This window comes from Artibeus jamaicensis, unplaced genomic scaffold (assembly GCF_021234435.1).
Source record: "Artibeus jamaicensis isolate MK-2021 breed Jamaican fruit bat unplaced genomic scaffold, CSHL_Jam_final scaffold_847, whole genome shotgun sequence".
NCBI lineage: Eukaryota > Metazoa > Chordata > Mammalia > Chiroptera > Phyllostomidae > Artibeus > Artibeus jamaicensis.
In genome coordinates, this window is record NW_026522057.1 from 172,225 (window position 1) to 193,045 (window position 20,821).

Genomic DNA, 20,821 nt, shown 5'->3' on the forward strand with positions numbered 1-20,821 from the left:
AGGACCCACACAGCAGGAAACCCAGCAGGAGATGGAGCAAATGAACTTTAGGTCCAGGCAAAAATAGGTGCTCAACAAAAAAAAGAATCTTCAGCTCTATTCTTCAGGATGCAGCATGTTCTCATGCCATAGAGCAAGCAGAAGATCCAGGCACAAGAGGTGGAAGCCCAGTAAGCATCTGTGCCGCAGTAAAGACCTTCCTCCAGCGCCAGCTCTCCCCTGCTCCTGCCTGCTCATCTCCTGCACCCCACCAGGGTGACTTCAGCAACCAATCAGTTGTCTGGTCCTCCCATTCTAGAAGGCCTCCAACCTTCCCTCACAGCCCATGATGGCCACCTGGTCCCTGGGCCTGGGTTCCACAGTGTGATCCTGCTGGTATCAGATATCTGTCTGCCCTCAGGGGAGGAACCTGGGTAGAAAAGTGGGAAGAGCAGATCTGGTCTTGAAGGGTTTGGATTCAGTTGAAAGGAAGGAGGGAAAGAAGACATTCCAAATGGCAACAGCTGGAAATGGGGTGACTTCAGGTAAAGAGGGAGGAGAATCAGTCCAATCTGAGCAAGGACCCCAGCCCTTGTGAGGGAGGTGACAGTGTGTGATCTGAGCATTCTCCAGCATCAGTCCTTTCAGTGCTGGGGCGAGGGACTCACTCATGAGTCCCAAAGCATTCATTCATTATTCAACAAGTGGTTATTAAGTGCCTGCTGTGAGCCAGGCACTACACCAAGAGCGGAGGATATGGAAATGTATAGGGCAGACTGGTCCCTTACTGAGCTCAGGCACAAGTGAAAACAGGCGTGATTCTGGGATAGCAAGAAAACCACCACGATCTAGCAGCGCTTTTGTTTCTGCTCCAGACAGAGGCTGGGCTTGTCCCCATTTTACGGCGGGGAAAGCTGAGGCTGCCTCCTTGGCAGAAGGCCAAGCAGACACTGAAAGGGCCAACAAGTCGCTTGCCCAATGGGAAGTTAGGAGCACGATATGGACTTTCCGGAAAGGCGACGACAGTGAATGTGTCTCTGCAGGGGGTGGGGTGGGGGATCGCCCACTCCCCGCCCCTTCCCCCGCCCCTCGGCCGCAGCGTGGCGGGCCCGGGAGGGCCGGGGCGGAGCTGGCGTCGCTTCGGGGGCGATAGGGCGACCGCGGCCCGGTAGGGCAGGCGGACCGACTGTTGAGAGAACCGGGAGAGACGGAGGACCAGCAAAAGTAGGCGACCCAGCGCGTTGGGGATGTGACCCACGGCCAAACGAGGGACTACTCGCACTAACCCACCTCGGCCGATCCCGTGAGTATGCGCCGCGCCCAGAGCGTCCCCCTCCCCACCCCAGCGAACGCGACCCAGGCTTGCTTCCACTTTCATTTCTCCGGCTGTCCTGGCGTGGCGCCCTGGGGCCACCTCTGCCCGAAGGCAGGTTGGCTACAGACCTCGACCTAGGGTCCGAGGCTCCGAGTAGCTAAAGTCAAGGTTGGGGTGCTAGTGTTTGAAGGGGGCGTGTCTTCGGGAGCGGAAATGTCAGGTTTTCACCTCTGGGTCCTATGACCCGTCTGTCCTGGCAGCTGGGCTGGAGAGGGGTAGTGGAAAATGACAGCTGAACGGTGGGAATGGGTGGCCGGGTGTTGCGGGCACGGTGCAGACTCGGGGCAGAGTACAGAATCTTCACCTCTATTTTACTCTTGGATCTCTGCCCTGCTGGGATCCGCCTTCCACCCTCACACACATGTTGCAAGCTCTAGGCTGGATTCTAGGTTCAAACTGGAGCCAGCTTGAGGAATTGCAGGTGTGGCCCTGGCAGGGGGCTAAGTGTCAGAAACAAGAAGGGCCATTCTGTGGACTTCATTTGGGAAGCCCAGCCGCGCAGTCAGGGTGTGAGCCGTCACTGACCACTTTAGGGGTAAAAGGACACCCAGAGTTAGGAAACGGGCTAAAAGGGTCAATAGCTTTGTTTCAGGGAGGGTGCAAAGGTTCTGTGAGGGGCAGAAACTCAGGAAGGGCATGGGAGTGGGCAGTGAAGAGAAACAAGTGGCATGAATAGAAGGGCACCTGTCCATCCCCCCACCCGAAGACTTACATTTTCCTGGGAAAAAGACTTAAGCCCTGAAATTCTACAGCAGGAAGGTGAGACTCTAGCTCACTGGTCAGGACACCCAAGTTGCTGTAGGGGCAGTGGGGGAGGCTCAGCATGTTGGAACAGGAATTAGGTTGGTCTAATTGGTGGAAAGACGCTTCCCATCTCCCTCCACTTCTCTCCTTTCCCCTTATCTCCACCAGCCCAAGGACCAGCTAGTGCAGCCAGTGCAAGAAAATTGTCTTTTATTCTTGTCTTTGGCTAAGCCCTACCTTATTCCACTTCCCAGTTCCGCCTATAACTTGTTATGTGTACAAGAAGTGGATTGGCTAGTTGATTTCTGAGGGCTATTTCAGTCCTAAGATTCTCTACTGTAAGCTTTCCTTAAAACCTAAGCATTAACTGTGTGCCTGGCCCTGACCTAGGCTGGGGGAATCGGGGGCGAAGAGGGTGTAGAGACTGCAGTGGTAGCCTCCACTCAAGGAGAAAGAGATCTGGGTTTAGTAGAGGGGGTTGTGGGAGGCCGTAGCATTCAACCTGACCATGTGTAGCTAAGCAAAGGGTCCAGTATAAAAAAAAGCTCAGGGGCAGGAGTCGGGTGGGAGGGTGGCGTGTTCAGGGGTCGTCAAGAAGCCCAGGGCAGTTGATATAGGGAAGTGGGGGAGGAAAGGTAGGATAAGGTGTTGAATGCCAGGGTGAGGGTCTGTTGATAACTGTCAGTAAACAGGGCTGGGGGAAGGTGAAGAGCCCAGGAACCCTACTCATTGCAATGTAAGAGATTTTGGACGCACCAGCTTCCAGGAGAGTTTAGAATGCAGGTGCCAAGTGAAGTATGGAAGTTACCTCCTCTTAGGTCAGGAAGCTCAGGTTCTACACTGGGGACTTCTTTGCAAGAGAGATGGATGCAGAGAGAGGGGCAGGAGATGGATGAGATGACCTGTCATATCTTTGAGGATTTTTTTTTCTTCAAGAAGATAAGATCCTCCTGGGAGACCTATCCCTACTCTCCAAGTTCCTCTCATTTTACTTGACTGTCCCCCTCCTGACCCACCTATTGTGGGTACAATGAAGACCCCCTGTTCCGACTTCTCCACTAGCATGACTTATTGCCTGATGTGACATCTCATCCCATGTGTACTGTGCTTTTGGTTACAACTAATTGTCACCTTGTTTTCATCCCCCTTCCCCAATCCTGTTCCAGTATTACTAGAGACATGAGAAAGGAAAATGCTTCAATGTCAGTTCTGAGATCAAGGCCAGGCTTTGTTTGTGACTATATTCAAGCCTCAGTATAGGGCTAGAGCCAGCACTCTCATTAACCAGGGTCAAGGCCAGGTCAGAGTTCACCCTGGAGCCAGAGCTCAGTACTTGTTATACACTCAGTGCTCAGTCTGGGGTCAGGGTCAGTGCTCAATTTGTGGCTAAATTCTAGCCTCAACAGGTACCTGGGTCTGCATTTCCCGAGAGCTCACACACTCACAGGGGAGATGAGAACCTACTCCGAGAGTCCCAGAAACCTGGCCTGTATCAGAGTGACCCAGGAAGTTACAGGGACCAAGTGCGTGCCTCCTTCAGCCATGGTAGTGCTGGGTCTAGAACCTAGGAATTCTGCCTCTAAGCTTGGGGCTGATTTGCTGTCTCCAAAGTCTGCTCTGAGTCTGGGATCCTTCCATTCTAAAAGGCAAAGAAAATTCATTAGAATTCTAGATGGGCCCAGCTGGGTGGATCTGACTGCATTCCTACCTCCCTGTTCCAGGCACATAGTAGGTGTTCCAGGAATGCCTACTAAGTGTCAGGTGCAGAGGGAGAGGCCAGTGGCTTATTAGGGTGTCTGGCCTGGAGGAGGCTGGCTTGTGGGAAGCACCTCCAGCCACTGTTGGAGGAAGTGGTGTCCTTCTAGACCTGCTACCTCCCTCTCTCCTTCAGTGCCTGCAGCCACACTCACAGGCCACGCAGATGGCCATATGAGGTCCCTTTCCTCTTTCGGGGTAATGAAAGGAAAGGACATTTTTGGTAGAAAAGTCCCTCCTCCTCCCTGGGAATTCCCGGTGGCCGGATGGACGAGATATCCCAGAGGAAGCTAAAGGCTGGCCCGCCCCCTGGCACAATGCAGCCAGGCTCTCCCACACTGCACCAGCTGGCCTGTGGGGCCTCCAGAGGTCATCTCGTCCAGGCCCCTGCCCGCTAGTAAGCCTTCAGGAAGCCTCCGCCACCCCTCTACCAGTCCACAGCAGGTCTGAGGAGCACCTCTTTGGAGCTGAGGCCCAGTCCTATTTGAGACGCAGTGAATGCGGAGAGGAAACAATAAGATGGCAGGGCTGTGGTTCTTGACAGGGGGAGATTGGGAAACCTGGAAATAGGGCAGGGGTGCTGGTCGGAGGGGATGAAAGGATTTAGAACCCAGTCAGAGGCTGCAGAGGTGGGCCAAAAGCTGAGAGGTGAGAGGGAAGTGATGTGTTGGGAAGTCAAAGCACATTTGGTAGAGACCTGACCACCATGCTCTCCCATGCCCATGGCCCTGCAGGTCATCCTCAGGTCCTTCCCCTGGACGCCTGTCCCTTGGCCCAGTCTGGCCATGGCGCTGTGCCTGAAGCAGGTGTTCGCCAAAGACAAAACATTCCGGTCGAGGAAGCGCTTTGAGCCTGGCACACAGCGCTTTGAGCTGTATAAGAAGGCACAGGCATCGCTCAAGTCCGGCCTGGACCTGCGCAGTGTGGTGAGGCTGCCACCAGGAGAGAATATTGATGACTGGATCGCCGTGCACGTGGTGGACTTCTTCAACCGCATCAACCTCATCTACGGCACCATGGCTGAGCGCTGTAGTGAGACCAGCTGCCCGGTGATGGCCGGTGGGCCCCGTTACGAGTACCGCTGGCAGGACGAGCGCCAGTACCGGAGGCCAGCCAAGCTCTCTGCACCGCGTTACATGGCTTTGCTCATGGACTGGATCGAGGGTCTCATCAATGATGAAGACGTCTTTCCCACTCGTGTTGGTGAGTGCCACCTGGCAGGCAAGTCATGGAGGGAGACAGTCACCGGAACGCATTTCACAGATAAGCCATTTGGTTTGATATTTGAACGGGGGGGGGGGGGCGGGAAGCAGGTGAGACTGGAATAGTATAATTTTCATCCCATTCTGTGGAGGAGGAAACAGGCTCAGGGAGGCTCATCTCTGGTCAAAATCAGGCATCGTGAGCTCGGATTCCCTGATTCCCAGTTCGGGAGTCTTCTTACCTACAGCTTGAGTGCCCCTCCAGGGAAGACCACTGTGATTCTCAGAACCTTCCAGAAGAGATGCCTCAAGGTGCTCCTAGCAGGTGACCCTGCTTGGGCTGATCTGACCCGCAGCCTTCTGGGAGTTCCTGTCCCCGGAAAGGGAAGAGGGTGGGGATTGGGTGTGCCTGATGGTATCTCCACCTCAGGCCTCTGAGGGCAGAATTTTCCCTTGTCAGACCCAAGGCTTGGAGCCTTTTTTTATCTCAGCTGGGCAGCCTGGGCGGGTGAGGGTGGGCAGAGGAGAGGAGTGATATCTCCCTGGCCCTGCTTCCCCACTCAGGGGCATCAAGGCGTGTTGGTATGACACTGTTCCTCCCAGCAGCCCCACCCCCACCTGGCCTCTTGTTCATCCCAGTCAAAGCATTGGGAATCACAGGTGGGTGGGGCAGGGCGGTCAAGCCCAGAGGGGAGAAGTCTGAATGCTGAGGGAGCTGAGCACTGAGTCACAATTCAATGCTCAAGGTCCCTCGGCAGCCAGTGGCCTATCATTTCCTGCACTACCATGCCCAGCAATGGCTATCTTCATTTCACACAGGAGAACTCTGAGGCCAAGAGAGGGACAGTTCCCTGAATCAGGAGGGATTCAGAACTGCAGCTCAGGTCTCTTGGGGCAGGACAAGTCTGGGGGACCTGGGCTGGGCCTGGAGGGGCTGATGGAGAAGCAGGGCTCAACCCTTCCTGAGAGCAGTGTGGAAGGGGAAGGAATCTATGGAGTGGGGTGGGCCAATGTGGGCCTGTGTCTGGGCTCTTGTTCCCTTCTAGCCTTAACCCCCAGGCCTGTGTGAACCCCAGACATCTGTGCCTTACCTCCGGGATGGCAGAGAAGAGGGAATACTTCCCCCATGCTCCTGGTCACCAAGCTCTCCACCCGGAGCGTGGGGGAAGCTGTGCGAAACTGTCTTTCTCAAAGGTCCTGTAGCTTTTCTCGAGCAGGGTCTGTGGCATTTATCTCAGAGGGGTGCTGCAGCATAGTGCAGAGAGGGTTTGAATCCTACCTCCACTCAGTACTAATTAATAGTAAAGTGATCTTGAGCAAGTGGCTCCACCTTTATGCACCTCCACTTTGCCAGGTCTAGAGTGGCTATCATACCAGGCGAAAGGTACAACGGGCCCAGCACAGGGCCTGGCTCACAGATGAATATTTGAAGGAGTAAGAGACACCTGAACTGGTTGTTGAAGATTTAAAATTTCTCAGGATTAGGGTTCTGGGGACTGAGTTGTGAAGGTTGCCAAGTGGAAGGAGTTGGGGTGAAGCTGGAGAGAGAGGCCAGGACCCCAAAAGGCTTGAGCAGGCACCATGCTGAGAAGTTAGGGCTTAATCACCGAGGCCCATGTTTTTAAAAAAAACATGGAGCCCAGATGTTGATGGACTCCCCTTGGAACTGTATCCAAGGCTGTTATGTGAGGGCACCTGCAGATGAATGTTTCTGGGGAGAAATGTCATGAAGACATTTCTTGCCTTCATGATGCTCTAAGAAGTGTTGGTCAGGGACCCCCAACAAGGTTTAGAGTCGTGGAAAAAAGGGGAAGAGGGTTTGTATTTCAGCAGAAAAGAGGCAAAATCAGATTTGTGCTTTATTAAAAAGGGAAGTATTAGAGGGAAGCAAATCACAATCTCTCTCTGTCTTCCACAGGGAGACAGAGTGTGCTGGGGAAGAGGCCATCCTAGGCAAAGCCTGCCTGTATGTGGGAGGGCAGGGCTGGGCAGAGTTTCCTGCCAGGATCCTGAACCCTCCCTCGCACTTCTACCCATCACTGGCCCCCTAGGTGTTCCCTTTCCCAAGAACTTCCAGCAGGTCTGCACCAAGATCCTGACCCGCCTCTTCCGCGTCTTTGTCCATGTCTACATCCACCACTTCGACAGCATCCTCAATATGGGGGCTGAGGCGCACGTCAACACCTGCTACAAGCACTTCTACTACTTCATCCGCGAGTTCAGCCTGGTGGACCAGCGGGAGCTGGAGCCACTGGTGAGGCCAATCCCCTACAATCTGCCCTCCCCCACCAGGGCCGGCCTCTGAGTTTTCGGATCCAAAGGCTACCTGCTTTAAGAAAATGCAACATTCAGGTGGATAAATTAGGGAAAGGCAATTCATTTAAAAGCGACTTTGTACCTTAATAGAGAATTCATTCAATCGTCAGTTTACAAACCCAGATCTGCACCCTGGAGTTGGGGTGGGGGGGGCAGGAAGGGCCAGGTTTGGGCAGAAGATCCCTATGGTTTGGGAAGGGGCTCCTGGCAGGTTGAACTCTGACTGACACTTCCCCCACCCCCACCCCCCAACTTTGTGTCTCTACAGAAGGAGATGACAGAGCGGATCTGTCACTGAGCCTAGGCCTGGACATTGTTGCTTATCAGATGATCATCTGAATATAGAGTGGCTAGGGGAGGGGACCCTCAGGAGTCTTGTGGCAGAGGAACCTGAAGGCCCTGGGACCCCCCCACACACCCAAAGCCTCTGGACTTCTGGTTCTCTGGAATCCTCCCACATGTCCCCTTGACAGCTTGTGAGTGGAGAAGGGGAGGGAGAATTTAAAGGTGGGCAAACAGAAGGAAAGGAAGAGCTAAACCTCTGACATGAAATCTGGGGGTGGGATAGGCTAGAGGGTTTCCACTCTGATACTTGACCCTCCCATGGTGGTTCCCAAGCCTATCTGGGCAACGTAGACGTGGCTGAGGTGATGGCAAGACAGATATGAGAGCAGCCTGTGTGTGAGTGAGCACAGATGACTATGTGTGTGTGAGTGTGTGTGATTTTGACTATGGAGTGTGTCTGTGAGAATTAGCCACCTTAGACTCTCCCTGGCACCTAGGGGGACCTCATAAATGTTAGGCAAATGGATGGGTGGGTGGAAGGAACAAAGGAACAAGGATGGGAGGGAGGAGGGCTTGGGACCATCAGACCATGACCACTGTAGGAGTAATGACAGTTCACTGTCCCCAATCGTTGTGTCCCACAGTGTCTGCAAGTGTGCAAATTGTGGTTCCAGATATATACAGCTCCATGTTTGAACCTTCTAAGCTACCTTCTTCCATCAGCATGAATTCTGGGGAGTTGTGGGGAGGTGGGAAGGGGGACCTTGCTCTGGGTACTGAAATCCCTGGCCCACCACAGGCACAGGTTCTGATAGCTCACCCAGAGATGTTCATCAGCCATCATTTCACTCATTCCCCAGCCTCCAGAAAGGCCAGATTATAGACAGTCTCTTGGAGGTTCGGGGTGAACCCTCACACCCACAATGGTCCTCTGGTCCTTAAATTGGGAATCATATGCTCCAGTCTAGCTCTAGGATTTATATAGACCTGGCTCCCAGGATCTGAAGCCTAGCAGAGTATAACCATCCAACCCAACGATCTAGTGGAACTTGAATTGGGAAACTCAAGTCTTGTCTCCCATCCTGGCACATTAAGGACCATGTGAATGGTGAATGGACTCTTCCAGGCTTGGAGAGCCCCCATCCTGCAAGTACTTGCCTTCTTCCCAACCATCTCAAGACATAGAAGCTGGTTGTCTCTCAGAGCATAGCTGTTCACAGAGAAACTGGGATGTTCATTCAGTACACCATTACTCAGCACCTTAATGCCTAGCTCTGTGCCCACACCCGAAGGTGGGGAAATTGAGGCAGGAACAAAGCCCTTTCCTCCCAGAGACTCCATGCTGGCAGGCCGGGATGGAGAGCCAGAAAAGACGTGAGGATCATCTAGTCTCACAGAATCTTCCACGTACATAGGAGGAAACTGAAGCCAGGAGGAAATGAGGGAGAAACTATCCTAGACTTCACCTCAAGGCTTTGTGGAGCTGGAGTAGAAACCAGGTTCCCCCATGGCCTGTGGCTTGCTACAGAGGGAAATGAGAAGCACGTAGATAGGGGGTTTGACAGCCCCTCTCCAGGACACAACTGTTCCTGCTTTGAGCAAGGATTTCTAGCCTGATGCCAACATGCCCCACTTTTCTTCAGGTCTGCTAGGGTTATCTATTGAGCCCAGCCTCCAAAGTCAAACCCCTCTTCGTGGCCCAGCAGCTGCCTGATCTCTGGGGAAGCAGATGAAGCTCCTGAAGCCAGCCAGCTGGACCTGGGGACTGCTGCCTCCAGAGAAGTTCCAAGAGAACCAACTGGCCCAGGAGTTTTGCCAAAGGCTCTGGAGTAAGGGTGTCAAAGATCCCCCCCAGGGAGGACTATGGATTGGAAAAATGAATTCTAAGCTGTGGCCAGTGCTGATTGTAGAAGGGGGTGAAGGGTGGGGAGGGAGGGGGGAAATCTATTTTTGTGAAGCAGAGGGAAGACTTTATTGTTATTTTTGGTAAAATAAAGGAGGCAAACTAAAGCAGCACTGGTGGGAAGCTGTAGTCTGTGTGCCACATGGCTCCTGCGCAGGCTGTGGAAGGGGCTGGGCCAGAATGGGGCAGGGAGGGCTTTTTGTCCCGGGCCATATGGAGTGCTGGCTGGTATGGTCACATCTGGCACAGCTCTCCAGGTTGGAGACACCGAGATTTTCCCAGGGCTCTGGGAATTCTGGACCAAGAATTCCTGGCAAGGCTAAGGCCTTAGGAATAGGAAGGACTGGCCCTTGCCTTTGGGGAACTTAGTCTCTTGGAAGAGTCCTTATTTCCGCTCAGGTTGCCTGGCACAGACTGTTCTCACCCCCTTAATCTGGTGGTTTATTGGAGCCAATGGATGAAGGAACAGGGCATAAACAGAGTTCTAACCCTAGACATAGCAGAGGAAGCTTTTCTCAAGAAAAGGCTGTTTGTTGGGGGTAGCAGGACATGGGACTGACTCCAGAGCTTATTCCCAGGAGACACTTGAGTCTTTTCACTTAGGTATAGCTTTCATTCCACTGCCCCTTACTTGCAACTGCCCAGATCAGTTGAAAAACAGCTTGGTTCTTAAGAGTCAGCAAAGGCCCACTTACAGCTCTCCCCTCTACCTAAGAGGGAAAGAGCCTGGCTTTGTACAACAGGTCTCCTTGGAGGCAGAGGCTGGGGTTCTACTCCCAGCCCAGCCCCTGACTATGGCAGGCCTCTCCATATCTCAATTTCTCCCATCTATTTCATGACCAGAAGTGGGAGCAAGAAAATGATTAATTCTAAGCTTCTTCATTATTAACAGTGTGAATCATTCACAATAATAACAGTAATAGCTAATACTATAATAGCTTGTTGAATCAAGTTTATCTTTGGCTAGCTGCTTAGCTCCCTTCTCGGTGCCCAGTATCTTTCCTTTCATTTGCTCTAGGATTTGTAAGGGCCTCCACTCTGCTGCCCCTTCTTCTTGCTCTCCAGAGGAGGCCCCAATCCAGCATTCTAAGAGGTGGCTCTGCTCACACACCTCCTATGACAGGTCACTCACTACTTAATTACTGGACAGCGGGGTCTCTTAGAAAGGTCAGGCTCTGTGATCATAGGTATTTTGAAATACACCAAGGCAACAACAGTATAGAATAATCTCAGGACTGTGTGGCCAAGGCCTGGACCTTATAAGCCATCACAAAACTGCTTTGAGAAGCTCAGAGAGGGATGGTTAGAGAAGACTGAACAAAGATAGAGAGGAAGGAGGAGAGAAAAGAGCACCCCCCCCCCACCATTCATAGGACAAAACTTGGCAGGAGAGGGTCCTGGGAGAGCCAATTTATTGGAGGTAGAGGGACAATTTGGTTGGGCAGCCAGGCTGTAGAAGGCTTTGTTTTCCTGGATCCATAAAACTACTTGGAGTGGGGAAAAAGAAAGTACGCCATTCTCCCCACCTTGGGAGAGAGCATCCACCTATTGAGAAAAGGCTGCCCCTCCATGAACCCTGCAGGCTCTTCTTTGGGGTTTCCTGCCACCACTTGCACTTCCCCAGAGTTGTATGTAGTGTCTTGTGAAGGGAACCTCAAGCATAGCTGGAGCTTCACCTGATTTGGGGGAACCATCCTTGAACCCTTCCTCCTCTGAGTTCCCCAGAGCCTTCCTCTCTGGTGTTAACTGAACTTGATTTCCATATGGGGGACATAGCAATTTTGAGAACCTGTATTGGAACATAGGTCTGAGTGTCTCAGGGGCAGCTGGTTATTGAGACACTTAGGGAACAGAGAGGGGAACAGGCCAGTGTGGCATCTGAGGACATGAAGCTTGAATGGGCCCAGAAGGTGATGGTGGGAGAGGTCAGGATACCTGGAGCCCTTCAGGTTGAACTGCAGGATTCTGGAAGTGACTGAATACAAACGCTTTGGAGAAGAAGCCCCTCGCAGGCCTTCATCTAGACTGAAAATCTAGCAAAACCCTGAATGTTCTCAAATGTTCCAGAACTACTCCCATCATACAGATGTGAAGACTGAGACCAGAAGAGGAAAGGGAACAAGTGTTTTTCAGATGGATGATAGGAAGTCCAAGAAGCTCTTTAACTAGCATTGCTCACCAGACTCTCACAGCAATCCTAAGACAGGCAGGGAAGGATATTTCCATTTCACAACAGAGGAAACACTCAAGAGTCAGGACCTGAACTAACCCCAAGTCAGCACTCTACCTCATCACACTTGCATGCTGGGAGAGGACCAGGGCTGTTTGAAATACTAATTTATTTGCAGTTGGTTTTCTCCAAGAAATTAACTTTTAAGTCTTTTTATTTTAAACTACTGGGCGAGTGTTTTACTTAAGGGGAAGCTCCACCGTAAAATTATAGGAACCCAAACCTTTTAAGACTGTTTACAGAATTAGCTCTCATTTTAGAAAAGACTGGCAGCAAATATCTCCGTGTGTTAAAAGGCATTTTAAAAATGCCTTCCTGGCGTGCAGAAGCTCTCGGTAAATGTTAATTACACCTGTGGCTTCCAGGACTCCTCCCTAATGGTGCTTCACAGGCTTCTCGAGACCTTCTCTCTGAAAAGACAGTAGCGGCGGAGCTAAGCCCCACCCACTTCCCAGCAATCTCCCCGCCCCTCTATGACGCCTGCGCAGTTGGCTGAACTCGCCCCCACCCTCTCCATCGTAAGATAAGGCACAGATCCGCCCCCTCTGGGTCGCCTGTCCCCTCGGGTATAGTACCGCCCCTTCCGCATGCCCGGTGGAGCTGGCTGCAGGTCGGGCAGCGCGCGACCGCTCCTGTGGCGAGTCCCCTGAGGGAAAGACGAGACAGTGAGGTATCCCTGCAAGTGAGACGGAATTTGGGGGAGGAGGGTGGTCTGTGAGTGAGTCTGCTCCGGAACAGCGAAGTTAGGGCCTTCTGAACTGTCCGTGGGCACGACCCGATTCCGCTGCGGAGATCAGATAAGGGGACGCTTCTTTAGGGTTTCCCCAGGGTTCCATCTGTGCAGAACTCAGAGCACAGCGTGTGTCCCCGGTCGGGGCTTGGGTGACAGGTGTCCTAGCTTAGAGCTCAGTCGGGGGCCGGTTTGAGGCTGAGTCCCTGCCAGGCTATATGGATGGGTTCAGGTCTCAGGCAGTGCAACGTCATGAGTAGTTTTTGATGCGAGGAATTCCTAATATCTTTGTACTACATTAAACTGTTTTCATTGGAAAGCTCCTGACATGTGCGGGTGGCTGTACAGTGAGGAGATAGAATAGTGTCAAGTGCAATCTCTCTCCTTAGGGAGGGAGTTTCCAAGCTACCTGTCAGATGGTAGGCAGTGGGGCCAGAATGCAGAGAGGAATGAAGCGTTTGAACTGATCAGGTCAGGGTCAGGCAGTCCTGGGTTGAGATCTCACCTCTGCTGCTTCCTATCTGTGTGTCCTTGAGCAAGTCATTGCCTCTCTCAGAGCTGTAGTTTCTCCTGTACAAAAAGGGCAAAGTAGGGTCATGTGAAAGTTGAATAGAGTTACATGTCATGTGCTATGGCAATGAACTAGGTCTTTTTGGACTAGGGTACTTCAGAGAGGCCCTGGGGGGAGAGTTGAGGTGACTTAGGTCCTGAAGCCTCAGTGGGATTTACAGGTGGAACTGACCTTGCAGAATGGGAATGGAACTAATGCTTATTAACCATTGCCCATGTGCCAAGTGCCATGCTGGGCAGTTGGCATATATTGCCTCACTGGCTCCTCAGCCATTGGCCAGGTGCTTTCAGCTCAATACCCTTAGCTTCAGCCCCTCTAAAGAGGGTTGGGCTGGAAGTAATGTAAAGTAGAGAGCCAGTGCTTTTTCATATGAAGCTGGGCCAGCTGGAGACTTTGGTGCCCCATTTTTCCAACTTGGTTCACATGAACTCTTCCCTTACTGTGATCCAGCAGGATAATTGGGTTTTGACTGATTGGGAGGCCTGTTACTCTAGTGCTCTAAGTTTTGATGGTAGAGCACCTGGGAAGTGAGCACTTCTTTAATTCAGATTGCATGGAGTTGGACGATGACAAAGAGAAGCTCTGTGAACAGGAGCTGTTGGATTCCTGCACATGGTTCCGTAATGCATTCAGTTTCCTGTGATGTGGTCCCATAATAATCAAATAACTTGATTCCTTTTGCATCCTCTTTATGGGTGCCCATAGGACCTTCCTGAGACACTGTTCTCATCATTTTGTTCTCATCTCATCTCTCTTGAAAAACTTTGTGCAGCTTCATTGCCTACTATATAGGGTTTGAACTCCTCAGCCCCATGGGCACAGTTCTCCATAACCTGTGCCCAGCCTCTCTCCTGTCCTGCTTCCCTTTGTCCTCCCAAACCTGCACCCTGTGACCCAGTCAAAACAAACTACTTATTACTCAAACACTCCCTGCATGTTCCTTTGTCTGTATTCCCTCTGCCTGGAGTTCCCTCCTCCACATCTTTCAAGGCCCATGTCTCATGTGACCTGTCAGTGAAGCTTCTCTGATTCCCCTGCTGGATTAGTTGCTCCTGTTCCATCCTCTGTAGCAGAGGCCACAGCTTGAATACAGTCTGTTCACCGTCTGCCTAGGGGTATTTCACCTCATGTGTACTGTGAGTACATTGGTGGCATGGGACGGTACCTGCTTCATCCCTCCTCTGCCTGGCACATAGTAGGCCTCTGCAATGTTTGTACTTGAATGAGTCAGTGAAATTTTTATTTACTGGCTTTGGTTTTTGTTTTATGAGCTTTCAGGTTTAGAATGGGCCTTTGCATTTTTCCTTCTCTTGGTGCCTAAGGAGAGCCCTGGTATAGACTGATCATGCCCTAATGTCAGGCATCAAAGGCAAGAAAGTGCAGGTATTCTGCACAAGAAAGGGTTCTTCGTTGCTGCTCTTGTTTTCAGGCTCTCATCTTGCCTTTGCTGTGAGTTTTATTGGAAGGGAGGCGGTGCTGTGTTCAGATACCTGCACTGAGTATGATATAGTTCACAAAGGGCAAAGCCTGCACGGGGTTTACTAGTCGATAGTCTTGTCCTTGGCCCCTTCCATCTGGGAACCAGCAGCTACATTCACATTTTTCGTTGCCAACAGCTTTAGCAAATGAAACAGAAGGCTTTTTGTTGTTTGTAGAAAAGATACATTGTTGGAGGTAGAAGGAGCGTGGGTGGGAGCCACCTGGTGCTACCTCTTTACTTTTACAGATAGGGAAAGGCCCAATGGGGAAAGGACTTGATCAAGATTGCACAAGGAATCAGTCAGTGGCAGAAGTAGTACCGGAAGTGAAAACTCCTGGCTTTTTATGTTTCCAGTCTACTGCATTGTTAATATACCGAACATTTATTGAGCGCTTACTGCGTGGCAGGTACTGTTTTAAGTGCTTTATATGTAACATCTCAAAACTCTACTGTATAGATTTGGAACCTGAAGCAGGTAGAAATCATTCAGATCTACTTTAGGACTCCACAACTCTGGTTTCTAATATGGTTTTAATGGCAATCATCTCCTAACCAGCGGGGCGGGGGGTGGGGGACAGTTCTCCAAAGACCTTGTTCCCCGATCACCCTACCTCTGTGGATGGGTGACGGCCCCTTGACAGTGTCTACTGACATCCCAGAGGGATTCTTGAGAGGAGTCCAGAGTGTGTTGGAAGAATGGTTAAAGGAATGAGGCAAATTGACAAGGGTATTAGTGGAGCTTAGTTTAAGAACATTAGTATACTTTAAAAATTGCATGTTTATCAAGTCAGGCAGTAAATGTAGCATTTTAGAGTAAACTCAATCCAGGATCTTTCTGTAAAAGATTCCCAGTCAAGGGATAGCAAGATTCAATTCAATAAACAAATGTTGATGGAAGTCTTGTTGTATACAAGACCAAGGTATTGAGAAATATACAAAATCTCTCATTTCTTGTCCTCCTGTGAGTAATTGTCTTCTTAGGGCCTTTTCCCTCCAGTGTAGTTGCAAAGATACATAAGTATGTAAATAACTGAAATCAGACTGACTATGGTAAATGTAGTAAAGAATACAAACAAAGTAGGAGTTTGGGAGGAGAAATCAATCCCAATACAACTAAAGGGGCCCTAGAGAAGGATTCCTAAAGGTGGAAAATTTATTCTGGGCCTTGGAGGAAGTTAATTCCTATGAGAAGAAGCAGCTTGAGCAGTGGCCTAGTGATAGAAATGAACAGGTGTGTGTGTGTGTGTGTGTGTGTGTGTGTGTTGGGAGAGAGGGATGGAGTTGGTGAGGAGTGGTAATATGCTGAAATGGTGGTTTGTACCCAAAATGTAGAGAAGAGAGTGGGGAGAAGAACACTCACGTTTACCAAGTGTCTGCTGTACTTTGTGGTTTGCAATATGTTAGATGCTTTACACACTATAATTTAGTCAATCCTCACAATCCTGTAATATGGGGATATTTATTCCTGACTTAAAGATGAAGAAATCATTCCTCAAAGATTAAAGTAATTTGCCCAAGATCAGGTAGCAAATAAGTGGTAGAGCTTGATGCAAATCTGTGAGTATTAGACCCATGTTCTTTCTTCCATTGTGCTGCAAGGCTCTGTATACAGGCCATGACTGGGCTGTTCACCGTGGCTGCAGAATGGAGGCTAGACTGGAGCAAAGAAGGGCCCTGAATGGGGACATCAATGAGGAAACTGTTGGAATAGTTCAGTTCAGGCTTAAACTGTCAACAACTGACCTGCAATGGAAAATGCCTGGTCTAGGGTTGCTTGATCGGTTTAATATGTGAGCATTATAGCAGCTCCTGTAGTATCATAAATCAGTGCATTGCCATCCTTTGCTAGTAGGACCTTAGAATCAATTTATAGAGGCTTCTGGCACCCTTGTAGTTCAGGCATAGGTTCTGATGTGAGATTTGCTGTTCATTACAAAAGTGCCTAGGAAGGGACCCGTTTGGCCCATACCCGTCCTTCATTTTCTCACCCTCATATTCAACAAGAATCTATAAGGAGGAAAGAGGACTACACTTGGGGGTAAGAGGCTGGTATTCAAGTTCTGGGTCTGCTCCTTATCATCTGTGAGTCAGTCTCAGCTTCTTTCTCGGCAGTGGGGGGGTATTTTGGTTAACTTCTGAGATCTCTTCTCTTGATAATGCCACACGTAGCGTTGCTCTTCCTGGCTTGGGGCAGTATAAGGGTGTACCTGAGAATATGAAACTGGATTCAGAGAGACTAGGGTTTAAATTCTAACCTCTCATCCTTTTAGAGAGACAGTAGTTAGGTATGCAGACTCTTAGAGTTGGACTGCCTGGGTTTTAGTCCTGGCTCTGTCACTTGTTAGCTATATGCTTTGGTCAAGTTATTTAACCTTCCTGGGTCTCAGTTTCTTCATCTGTAGAATGGGGATACAAATATTACCTATGTCATTGGGTAGCCATGAGGATTGAGATGACTTATGTTAAGCACTTAGCGCAACTCCTGGCAGAATAGGTGTTTAATGAATGTTAGCTTTAATAGTAATAATATTAACAATTATTATTAATGTCCAATTAGATATTGTTTTTATAGAAGGTATATTAGGTATTTATTTTCTCTCCCATCTTACTCTGACACCGTTGCCTTCTCTTTCTTTCAATTGCCCCATCTGGAAACTTTGAAATACTAGATTGTTTCATCACAGGATTGCAAAGCGTGACATGAAAGAAAATGCCTATCAGGGTCAATAAAAAGTCTTTGGCTCATTAGAAAACCTTACCTGACTTACGTTTTACCCACCTTGCTCCATGGTAAACAGGAACACAGCGGCACGTTTATTCCCTTTTGCACAGCCTTCAACAAAAGTACTAAGCAAGACCCTCCAATTCACTTGCCAAAAAATACAACAGTATCTTTGGAAAAGTGGTACCTAATTTGGTTTTTTTCTTCTCTCCTCCTTAAACCCCTCTGGTATTAACTTAAGCCATTTTTCTTGTTTCATATTTCATGAATATGGAAAAGTCCCTTCTGATTATAGAGAAAGGATGGAGTCATGATTTTCTCATGAGAACCTTTTGTGTACTTAAAGCCAGAATCAAATTAGGCCTCATCTTGTCGTCCCCAAAGTAAAAAGCCTTAGTTTCTTTTACCTTACTCTTAAAACTGACTCTCCATTGCTTCGATCTCACAGTTGTGCTTCTTTTCTTTGTCTTTGGTTTTCCTATTGTACTTCTTGGCAACAACCCAGATTGTGCTTAGTCAGCTAGTGAGTCCAACCAAAACAGTTTAAGGGAAGAATAACTTCAGGTGTTTCTCTTCATTTTTTCACATTGATTGTTGGCCTTGTGCCAGGCCCCGTGCTTGGTGTAGGGAACCCAGAAATGAATCCAACATAGTCTCTGCCCTGTCCCTAGCTCACAAGGTAGGGGACGATGTGCAACAAAATGTTATAGGTGATTGAATTGTACATAAGTGTGGGAAGTTGTAAATTGTTGAGGGCAATTCGGTAGAAACACTCTGTTTCACCTGGACCGTAGGTCAAGACTTCTGTCCAGGAGTAGTAAGACATAATGCAGGATGGATGGTCTTGTGCAAGTTTGTGGGGTCCCTGAGTGACATCACAGGAGCTTGGGGTTCCAAAGGCAGTGGACATCCATTGGAGGTTTTGGAGCAAAGAAGTGACAAGTTCAAATCTGGCTTTTTGGACCAAGGACAGAGATTCCACAAGCCTTAGTTTTATCTGCCCATCACTAATGTTTTCTGTCTTGAAAGTGTTATGATGGATCCCTTGTTTTGTATACTTGGCTTTTTTTTTTCCTCTAAAACTCCTATAGAAAAGCTAGTTCTTCAGCTTGGGTGAAACTGTATGCCCTGTGCAGCAGGAAATTTATGAAGAACTGAGAGAGAGAGTTGGGTGCCCAACCATACAAGACCCAGTGCAAGCCAGTCTGGGTTGGTTTGGTCTGGCCACGTTCACCCTTCCCCAGCCCTACACCAAGAGGAGGTACAAGAACGAGGAAAGGATTCCAGGGCTTAGCTGAGTATTTGGTAAGGAACACTAAGGAGATGCAGGCAGACTGAGAGTCAGACATTCTTGCTGAGGAGGAAAGGAGCCTCGAAGGAATTTGGAATGTTGCTGGAAGGCATCAGGGCCAACCGCACTCAGAACCTGCGTCATGTATCTGAAAACCTCCCGATTCTCTTTGCTTGTGTACTTTGCTAACAGTTTATTCCCTCACGCTGCTCAGTTGTGGTTTACAGAGTACTTTTCAAGGCCACGGCTGATCTGGCAAGTCATATCCCAAGCTCGAATAATGGTTACTATTTATTGAGCACCTACTATATGCCAGGCATTTTTGCCATGAACTGGGTATATATTAACTCATTTAATTCTCACAGCAGCTCTGTGATGTGGATGTTATTGACCCCATTTTATGGGTGATGAGATTGAAGCACAGAGGGGTCATAAGTATTATGTCCAAGGCTTCCTCATTTGTATGTGGTAAAGCCAAAATCTGAATCTGGGCACTAATGGCTGGAAAGCCCAGGGGTTTTCCACCTTCCCAGCCCTAGAGTGGCCCCAAACAGCAGAATAGCACAAAGTTCATAGAGGAATTCCGAGGGTTATTTTTACTGTAGCCCTCCTAGAGTGGAATCAGGGTGTGTAAGAGTGTGTGCAGAGGAATGGAGCTGGAAGGAGGGGAAATAAGCTGAGTTGGCCAACTTGCCCACAGGCCATTTCTGGCTCACTACCAGTTGTGATGTATACCACAAGGCAAGAATGTGTTTTACATTTTTAAATGGGGGGGGGATTATAAGAAGATTAACATTTTGTGGCATGAAAATTGAAGTTTCGGTTTCCATAAATATTAAAATGTAGCCACAGTCATTCATTTATGTGTTGTCTGCCTGTGTTTTCTCTCTACAAAGCCAAAATTCAGTAGTTGTGACAACTGAGACCATCCAACACACAAAGCCTAAACTAGTTACTATCTGACCTTTTATAGAACAAATCTACCAACCCCTATGATAGGCAACACGAAGGAAGAGACCAAGGGGTTTAATACCATGGCAAGACAAAAGGCAAAGAGTTGAAGTTCAAGGTTGTCTCTGGAAGTGTTGTGGCCATGAGGAGAGAGAGTATAATCTGAGCTTCTCTGAGCCCTAGAAATTATTTCCTTGGGCCACAGAGATTTGTTTGGGAATAAAACACAATAGGAAGGACTATTCTATGTGTTAACACTTTCAATTGGATAATAAGGAAATATTTTATAGATGAAGTAATTCATTCAGATATTTTACTAGAGCCCCCCCCCCCTTTTTTTTTGGTGCCAGATGCTGTCTTGCCAAAGATACAAAGATGAAAAAGATACATTCCTGCCTCTAAGGGGCTTATGCCCTAGTGGGAGAGCCGCATATGCATGCTCTAAGTATTTTAGCTAGCCTTAAGTATTTTAATAGTGTACTGTGAGTTCAATTAAATGCTGGATGAAGTAGGGAAAAAAAGAGTCAGGGACTGTTTCTGTAATTTATGGGATTGCTTTCAGCAATTTGCGACGGGCCTTGAAGAAAGAATAGGTGTTACTCTTCGAAAAGCTACACAACAGGCTAAGGGAAAGCCTGACTGTGAGTATTTGGAGCTTATGAGACTGGAAGAGAAGGAGACATTGGAATTGATTTAAAGGTTCTGTTGCTGGGCAACTGGCAAGAGGATACAGTCTGATAGAGGAGAAGGAAAAGGAGGAAAGAGGCAGTGGATGGGGTTGGGGATGAGTTCAGTTGGGGACACGTGGTTTGAGGAAATGGTGAAATACATCCGGCTTCCAGTTAGAAAACTATTTAAAGAAATTTTGGCACAAGGTCCCCAGAATTCAGATTTAAGCTGCATTTTTAGAGCTTTTCCATTCAGAAAAGGGGAAAAACACATTCATATTTTAGAGGAATTCACAAATCTACTTTGACACATGGTAACTGCAGCCACGAGATTAAAAATAGCAGCGGACAGAAAATGAGCTCATCAGATAGAAAACTACCAATAATGATGCATTTGGCATAAAACTTTGTTCCTGTGAATGCCACCTGCTGTTCTCAGCATCTACTTTATTTTCTTGCCTCTATTGCCCCGGGCCACCACCCTCCCAACCCCCGTCTGTGAGGCCCAGACAAAAAGGGAAGGGTCAGCCTTTACTTCCTGCCTGAGGTTCCTCAGCAAACAGAGGTGTTGCTATCTGTCATCCAGGTCCAGTTATGTCTTTTGGCTCTAGAATTCCAT

The 20,821-nt window shown here is 49.1% G+C and overlaps 1 protein-coding gene across 7 annotated transcripts in view; it reads left to right on the forward strand.

The window, feature by feature from the left end:
• Positions 1-1,024: 1,024 nt before the first annotated feature.
• The window catches only part of LOC119045082 (MOB kinase activator 3C), a 56,237-nt gene continuing 36,440 nt past the window's right edge, over positions 1,025-20,821 (forward strand). For 2 of the 7 annotated variants that reach the window (XM_053660328.1, XM_053660327.1), the window contains exon 1: positions 12,351-12,459. Coding sequence is in view for 4 of the 7 variants with exons in the window: in XM_037139704.2 (XP_036995599.2) it covers positions 4,639-5,056; positions 7,107-7,309; positions 7,640-7,669 (651 nt within the window). In the remaining 3 variants the exon portion in view is untranslated. Of the gene's footprint in view, positions 1,283-4,587; positions 5,057-7,106; positions 7,310-7,639; positions 9,675-12,350; positions 12,472-20,821 lie in introns of those variants that run through there. The other 5 variants (XM_037139704.2, XM_053660323.1, XM_037139699.2 and 2 more) reach the window with 5 other exon arrangements.